The sequence below is a fragment of the Oculina patagonica genome, unplaced genomic scaffold, assembly GCF_052425735.1.
Source record: "Oculina patagonica isolate OP01 unplaced genomic scaffold, crgOcupat unplaced792, whole genome shotgun sequence".
NCBI lineage: Eukaryota > Metazoa > Cnidaria > Anthozoa > Scleractinia > Oculinidae > Oculina > Oculina patagonica.
In genome coordinates, this window is record NW_027558682.1 from 1 (window position 1) to 8939 (window position 8939).

General features: G+C 36.7%; 1 protein-coding gene across 1 annotated transcript; it reads left to right on the plus strand.

The window, feature by feature from the left end:
• Positions 1 to 368: 368 nt before the first annotated feature.
• Positions 369 to 7936, plus strand: LOC144641252 (F-box only protein 9-like; the record flags this gene model as incomplete). Its single annotated transcript, XM_078500287.1, has 4 exons — positions 369 to 487; positions 1273 to 1380; positions 5201 to 5280; positions 6014 to 7936. Coding segments are annotated over 4 exons (419 nt in total), but the record flags the coding sequence as incomplete, so codon positions are not given.
• Positions 7937 to 8939: the final 1003 nt, after the last annotated feature.

Consider the following 8939-nt stretch of genomic DNA (forward strand, 5'->3'; position numbering starts at 1 on the left):
TTTATTATCCAGGTGGGAGGGAATCGAGATTTCAAGTGATGGAGATGATCGAATGGGGGCAAAAATCAAGACGCAAAAAATCCCAAGGGCTTCCAACAACCCCCCCCCCCAAAAAAAAAAGCAACACCATCATTAACTGTTTTAAAACAGCAGCCAAACACGTTTGTTTGTACTTTATTCGCAATGATGTAGCCAAGGCACTACCAAAATTCTTTAGTCAAAGATTGTTTTTAATACGCCCAAAAATCACTACTTAAATCAAGCCACCCCGAAAAATACTTGCCAAATTTTTCTACCCTATAAACTATCACCTTAAATAAATCTTGAGCTCATAATCAAAATAATTGTTAATAATTGTGCTTCTTCAGGTACTGTTGTAATTCACACAAGTGCAGATGAACCCGTTACTGCCATTCCAAGGCTAAAATTCAAGCAAGGTGGTAATCCGTCTGTTTCAATGGGTCACTACAGACTGTCTGGAGACAAGGTTTGTTTCTTGATTTCTTGAGAGTACAATTTTAACCCTTGGACCTACAAGCAAACTCAAACCCCCACTGCGGTTCAAGGGGGGTGGGGATGGAACCCCTCCCCAGGGTTTTTGTTTTATTAAGACACAGCGGAATTATTTTGCACTGTGTAGAAAGGCTTTTAGTTTAGCATATTCTACAAAATGACATACGGTAATTTTTGTTGGCTGTGACGTCATCTTGGATTTCACCATTTTCTAGAAAGTCAGAAAATAACGAAAATTGATGCGAAATCATGCCAGAATGCTTATGGAATGTTAAAATAAAAAATCATACTAATTATGTTTCAAAAAACTGGAAAAATAAAGGAAAATGCTAAAAATGGGGATTTTTGGTCAGATGTGCTTGCAATTATGACATTGCCATGACAACATCAAAAATCATGGACACATGGTTGGCATATCAAAATTTCTGCAAGGGATGATTGAACAGCTACTGAAAGTTTCAGCAATGTAGAGTAAATCCTCCTTTTCAAAATTGGGAAAAAACCTCCCCCTCCCCCACCCTTTGTACGTCTGAGGGTTAAATGTGTACTGTGGTTTGATCTCAGCATAAACACATGATGCTGAATCGTGATCAAATTAAATACATACATGGCATGCATGATTGACCCATAACCTAACTTTACGTCAGTGTTGGCTTGTAAGTGATCGCTCAAGGTGCTTTAATTTGTTGCTTTTCTTTATATTAAACAATACTAGTATACAGTCATATATTTACTGGACAGTGTATGTGCATTATGCAGGTCATCATTGTTGTCCATAAAAAAGTTACAGCTGACAGCCACAATCAGTCCAGAGGTCGACGATCAAAAGGCCCTCCATCACCCATCCTGGAACAGGTCTTTCACATGGTAAGTTTACTAATGAAGAACGTGCAATTGCCTTAAAGGAGCTAAATATAATGCCTAGGGGATTTCGCAGATTTTTGGTCTAAACTGTTTTGAAATTAGTGGTAGGCAACTAAACCCATAAAAAAACATTAAGGTTACTGTATACCTTCGCGGGTGTCCTTAGCCAAAAAAAAAAATGTAAGCGCGCTGTTTAAACTCAGCCGCTGTAAACTTAATATTATTGAAAAAATTACCCCTTTAAGGTATGTGGTAACCTTAAAACATTATCTTTGAACATCTAAAGGAATATATAACCTTAAGTTGCAGAAAGAAATCCATTTCCTTCGAGTCATCCGCAGCCAAAGATGCTCGTTAACAGTTTCAGTGCTCTAATATAGCAATTTTTAGGCGATGCAAGGCTGCTGCCTAAGGAAATTTTTAAGGAGCCCTTCGGGCTCCTAACATCAATATTTAGGAGCCCGAGCCATTTTGTTAGGAGCCCAGCTTAAAAGTTGCCGAAGACAAATCTGGGGGTGGGGGTTACTCAGGCAAATATGTGGTCAACAATGTGGTCTTGGAGAGGGGCCCAGGGGGTCAACCTTCCCCCAACATTATTGTTATAATATACATGTACCCGAATGTCCCCTAGGGGTTACTCCCTATAGTGAACTATATATATACTGGGATCCCCGGGAGGCTTCGCCCAGCAGGGATACCTTTTTCAGGCTGTAGGTATGTAATAGGGATAGGTATTTTACGAGTTGGAGTATACAAAAGGGGGGGGGGGGGGGAAACTGGTTTTTAATTAAGTGAAAAATAAGAAAAAAAGATGTAGTACTTCTTCTGTTGGATATGTTAAAGGGGTGCCATCTTCATTAGGGAGTATATGGTTTCTAAAAGGTTAAGGGTCACTTTCACATACACCAAAAATGGCAACCTCGTTCATGAGATCCTGGGAAAGACGTTGCAGAAATGGTTCATGAAAGGGTAAGGGTACCCTCCCCATAAAACTGTTTTTTTTTACTCTGCAGCAACCTCAGAGACCCAGAGGTAAGAAGTTGAATAAGTCATCAATATCAGCAATATCTTTCCCCCCTGTGGGTTAAATCACTAGCTGGGCTGGGAGAAATAAACCAACAATGAAAACTGACATGCATTTACTTGAGAGAGTGAAGGGTTAATTCATTTGTTAAGCCAGTGTCAGAATGAATGCATTTCATGTACTTTCATATGTTTTTCACTTAGAAAATCAATGTACATGTACATGAAACAGAAAAATCTAGTTCAATTAATATTTTAGTAATCTAGGTTAATAAAGAAGCAATAATTAAGCAGGTCTATTTTTCCTAGGTTTAGAAAAAGGTGATGAGAAGTCAAAAACACCTGTGTAAACACTTTAATTAAGTTTTGATCTTATCTTTGTTACATGATAACCAGTTGACAAAAATAGAACAGAAAAATTCAGAACTTGTGAAAACACTTAATTACTAATCTTATCAAATAAGTTGTTTATAAAATAAATGTAGTAACAAAAGCAATATATTTTAATCAAACTGAATATCTAAACAGGCAAAAGGACTGAGGTTTCTAGCACAAAAATTTGCAAGTCACGTATCAATGCCCGAGAATGCTTAGGACTGCTTATAAACGTGAAAACATGAAACAGTTCACTGAAATTAACAACCTAAGTCCACAAAAAATCGGCAGCAGATATGAAATGTCAAATGAAAAGAAAGAGGCATACATTTTACGTCCTACTAAAGTGAAGCGTTCAATGCTTCATAGATTAATCTGAATTACATGTTTAAAAACGCGCCACGTAAGTTTGTGTACGTGTACATCACGATATTTGGCACGTTGTTTTACCTAAGTTTAAGCCTGTCGGAAAGGTTTTTGTATCAAGCTTTTGCAGATTAAAATGATTTCAGACCTGATCCATGACTGCAGTAGCAAACAGATTGATTTCACTTTTGTTTCCGTAAATATTTCTTCAGATTCACTTCGAAAATTCTCCGAAACGTCAACGAAGCAAATGAAACGTAATCCAGAACATAACACATTCCATATATGGAAGTTAGGCCCAGTCCTAAACACTTGAAAACGAATGGTTTTCGAAGTTGCTAAATTTTGCAAAGACACGTTACGTACTTAATACGCCAAATGCAAACAATTTCAGCGTTTCTGTTTTAAAACGAAGCAGTTGTTGTTTTTAATGGGATTTTTTATGCCAATGAAACAAGGTTACAAGGAAATTGAAGTCAAAAGATGGGAGTGGAAGATCAATGTTTAGGCGCCCGTGCGGGCTCCTTGAACAAAAATTTAGTCGCCCGCGCTCGTAACTTAGGCGCCTCTGGCGACCGGGCGCCCATTAGGCAGCAGCCTTGCGATGACAAATCGCCTTATGCTGTGGCCCAAGTTTGGTGTGAGAACTACCCTCGTCCCCAGGTTCTTCTCGGCGACAAATTTTCGAGGTTAAGGATTGGTACCTAAACACATGCGACACGTTTTTTCTGCATTCTCGTCCCCATATGGGGACCAGAATTGTCAAGTTTAGGACAAGAAATCACCGCAAAGGACACAAAGCAAAATACTCCTTGAAAGTTAGAAAGGACTTAATATACAAAATATAAACGAAAGAGTCAAATTATATTTGGCAAGTTCTATCAGATTCAGTATAAAACAGACTTCTTGTGCAAATTATTTTTTTTTCTGTTTAAAACAATTAGGAGACTGCGTTTGACCTCGGTCGTTCAAGAGATTTATCTTATATCATATATCAAGCTTAAAGAAGATGTCACGCAAGGAGATAACACAACTTTTGTTTCAATTTTGATGAACAGTCATTCATTACAGAAGTTGTCATGTTATTTAGTGTACGTTATTTTTTTAACAAATTTTCTGAAAATATTAAAGATATTTATTTAAATGTCATCGCCTCTGCATGCACTGCATGCCGTTTATTAATAAAAATGGACTATTATTTTTGATTTTCTGCGACACAAATATAAATTTTGGTAAAATCCATAACATAGTCCCTTTAAGAAGGCTCAAAACAGTTTCCTGCATTTTTCAGCACCTCAACTTTGATGAATCAATACTACAACTCCTTTTCAGTTGATGCAACAGTTTTAATATTAAAGAAATGCCAAATCATTGTTGACCGAGTTATGATTATTTTCTTGACATTCCAAGTTACCATAGCAATGGTATAACCTGTTAAAAACACCTTTAATTTTCGCTTTTAGTGCTTATAACTCAAAAACGAGCTTGGTGACCCCCACTTTTTATGATGGAATTATGATCAGTATGTAAAGATACAACTTTTGGCAAAGTTTTAAAAAATTCTATATATTATGGGTTCAGATGGAGCCAGCCTAATTTGCAAAAATTTAAGGTGGCTCTGAACCCACAGTACATAATATTTTTAAGACTTTGAGCATAGTTCAGATGGCATCCACTTATACTATAAAAGAAATATTTAATTTTAAAGGTGCAACACGATTTATTTTTATTTAGGCCCTATTTACATGGAAAGAGGGTGATCAGCGGGCAAAGAAGTTAATGTCCGCTCTTCACTTTGCTTTCAGGCTAGTACATCCTGCAGCAACAGCTTGCCCAAAGGGCATGCTGGGAAATTAAATTTCTTTGCACCCTGGTGATGTTAACTAGTGGTAGGATCATCCAATTTTAATAGGATTATGCTCGTCCTAGCATCAAATGCAGCCTTTTGCATGCAAACTAAAAGCTGAAAACATCACACTCAGAATGATCCTAGAGCTAGGATCATCTCCTTTTCATGTAAATTTATGGTCTTAATCAACAAAGTAACTTTTTCCCCTAGGAATTACAAATCAACAGCAGCGGACGCCGACACCACAACCAGCTCACGTGGATTCACTACACTGTCAATACAACCTACAGGTTATATTTACATGTACCTTAAGTTTACATTTTGTTTAATTTTTAGTTGCAGAACTTCACTATTTTTCTTGTCTTTTATTCTGAAAAAAAAAAAAAAACATCAATATTTATAAAATGTCTCTTTTGTTATAATACTGGCCAATACAGAAACAGTCTGTAAACAAAATGAAGCTTTAAAGCACAGTGAAAAAATATTTTAGTGTCTACAGATTGACTATTCTTAAGGTTGTAAATTTTTGGACTTAATTATAAATTTAACCCTCCCCGTAAGGTATGGGCAGGATTTTATGGGGTCTCATAGAATAAGAACAAACATCACTGACACCAAACTCTTGCACTAATCTCTTCAATTTATCACGATCTTAACACCCTACATGTATTGTCCACTACACTATGTTTTTTTTATTGTGTTTTACCAGTTTTTAGGTCTCTGTGCAAGGTGCCACTTAGCACCCAAGAACTTGACATTGCTCTTAGAAATCATGCATTGCGCACACAACCTACAGATTATTCACTTAACTGCTTGCAAATTAGTAAATAATCTGTAGCTTGCGCACTGTTTCCTAGCTTGAATCAACTGTAGGCTCTTAGCCAATAAGAATACAGATAGTGACTGCAATGACTTTATGTATAATAATAGTGGTTAGCTTCTTTCGAGGGATCTTCTCTTCTGGCGCTACAAGATTGTTTTAAATCTAGGTTGTTTTTAACGCTCCTTCCTGTTTATTTTCAGGTCATCTGGTCAGACAGTATGCTCGCAATTTGACTTAAACAACCAGTTTCCTCCGTTATACTTCTCTGCCGTCAGAAGTTTCAGCAACAATGCTATTGCCCCATTAGAGTAGTTGTTTCTTGTATCAACTACATCTAGGACTCAGGTCATGCCATGCCTGCAAAGCAAAATCTGTACAAATAACATGCATCAATGTCTGTATAGAGACCAAGACAAAGATTTTCTCTTTCGACTGGATCCATGCAGTCAATTTGTTTAATCATGACCATTCCCGACACTGATTTTAGAGTTAGAAGAAGTGTTACATGTACATTAGGAACAAGAAAATAATGCCGTTGTCATCTTAGTCCTTTTACAAAAAAAGTTGTCCCTGATAGGAGGTTTACCCTCTTTGCTGAGCCATCTTTTACCGAGTGTTTATTTGAGATAACATTAATTAAAAGTCCTTGCCAATCAAGCCGAAAACTGGCCCTCCTGGTTAATTTCATGCATGCTCTGTACATCTCAATTTGCCCCTAGAGTTCGAGTCAAAAAGAGCCAAATTGTTACATGAAGAAAAGTTAGCACACCCTTTAGAATCACCCTACCTTCAAATTTAATACTCGCGAAATATAGGACACGCGAAGTTTAAAATCGCGAAATTTAATATCGTACTGATAATTTAAAAAAATAATGAAACTTGATGTGTTTTATCATAGTTATTCTAACATGTCTGAGCTTCATGTTTAGAGTTTTTTGTTTAATTTTGTCCTGTCTCCCACTTTATCAGTCGCACTGTTCGAACTGTTCTCTGCCGCCAAGTTCCTCAAAATCCCGCTCTTGCAGTTGTAGATGAACCTACTAGGGATTTAGACTGTTGAATACCTTGTTTTTTTTATGTGTATATTGTTTTGTTTGCTGTTTTTACAATGACTTTCATATTAATTAATGTTGCTACAGTTTCGAGGTCAAAGCTTCATATTGAAGAATAGATAAAAATCGTGAAATTTAATACACTCCAATTGTACCTGCCTCTCAAAATCGCGAAATTAAGTTCTCGCGAAATATGGCTCTTGATTTTTCGCGAAATTAAGTACTCGCAAAATTTAGTAAGAATAAGGTACCTAAACAATTTGCAGCTATTTGTAAAGAAATGCATGAAAAGCTCTCCTCCGCCTGGTGTAGCTTGGTATGAAGTGCACCAACCTACCAAGGACACCTTTTCTCTATGTGAACAGACTCAGCATAGGGAGGTTGGGGGGGGGGGGGGGTGGATAGAAAACGCAAACCAATATTGACAGTGTAAACATTATGAACACCTTTTTCCCCATGCCATTGATTCCACAAGTTATATGTAATTTAAGTACAGTGTATTGTACTTTAACATGTTTTGTTGCTCAAAGTGCATGACGTGTTAATTAATAATTTGTGTAAATTTGTTTCTGCAATGATTTTAAACTATCCATTGTTAGTTATGTAGTGATTGCATGGGTTTTAGTTTGGTGGCTATAATAATTATCTGATCATGTATTGCTTAGTATCATAATTAATTATTTTGACTCATGAATGCTGTAGAAGTTTCAGCTGATAATTATGAGGCAAGTAATTTATAAAAGACTAACAGTGATTTGAATTATATACGACTGTTTAATTTAGCCACAAACAGCAAAATGTAATATATTAATGTTGCTTTGTTTCAAAATACAGTTCCTTAGTTTTACAAAGCTAGGAATTGAAATTGTCACATTTGAACTCTTGTGTACATTATAATGTTTAATAATTTTAGGTAATTACACTGTATTAATAACCATACTTAGAATAGAAATTTAGTAGCATTTGCAATGATTATTACAAATAAAAGAACCAATGTTATCACAGACAAGCAGTATTTGAATTTTGAATACTGTATTATTTGTAATAATGGTTTAATGTTTTAAGTGTGGATCCATGGAAATATAATAAATGTTTTCAACAAAATTTGCTAACCCTTATAGCCTGCACGTGTTGGTTAGTTGGGAGGTGGGACAATATGAAAGGGGTGGAAATTCTTGTCAGAAAATTTGAATTAAATCCCTAAAGACAACCAATTTAGGAGTGGCTCAAGGTTCTTTGGACTCCTGAAAGAATACTATTTTCATGCCTTATTATTATTAAAGCTTGTGGTGTGAACATACAACCCTAAACATGAGCTTAATGAGAAAAAATAATCATGAGAGATTTCTTTTTGGGGGGAGGGGTGGGGGTGGTCTGAGGTAAAAAAAAAAAACCACAAGTTCAACGACATGACCCAACAAATTATTAGAAAACCTCTAATGGTTTTGTGGAAGCAGTGACAATCTGACCCACTGGATCCAGGGTACGCAAAAAGATGCATTTGGTACATTTACCCAAAATTCTTAGAACCCAAAAAACGTAAAAATGCTAACAGAAACATACATAAAATTCTAAAAACTGCAAACTTAGCACACGCAATGCTAGGGGCATTTTGGAAAAAAATATGGCTTTTGTGTCCTATTGGCTGTGTTAGGTTCGCACAGAAGTTGATATTTGCAAGGTTTTGTGGTAAAATGTACAGCTGCCATCTTTTTTCATACGGTGGTTTCCATGTTGACACTTTGCCTTAGAATTATCTGGGAACCTGAATGTGAGACCAAAATCTGAAATTTATACCCCTAGCGAGACAACATGCATCACACCATCACATTCATATTAGAGTCGCCTTGCCCCCCTCCCAAACCCCCATGTAACAGTCCAGTGTTTATTATCACGCAAGGTGAAACTTGCTAGCCTGCGAAAACAGCCGCCTCTCATGCTCCGATCCGCTTGTTGCAGATCGGAGCATGAGAGGCGGCTGTTTTCGCAGGCTAGAAACTTGCATGACGGTAGAAAATTAGCATAAGTGTAGGCTGTGAGCATGCCTGCTGCCTGCATCTGATTCTTCATTCAA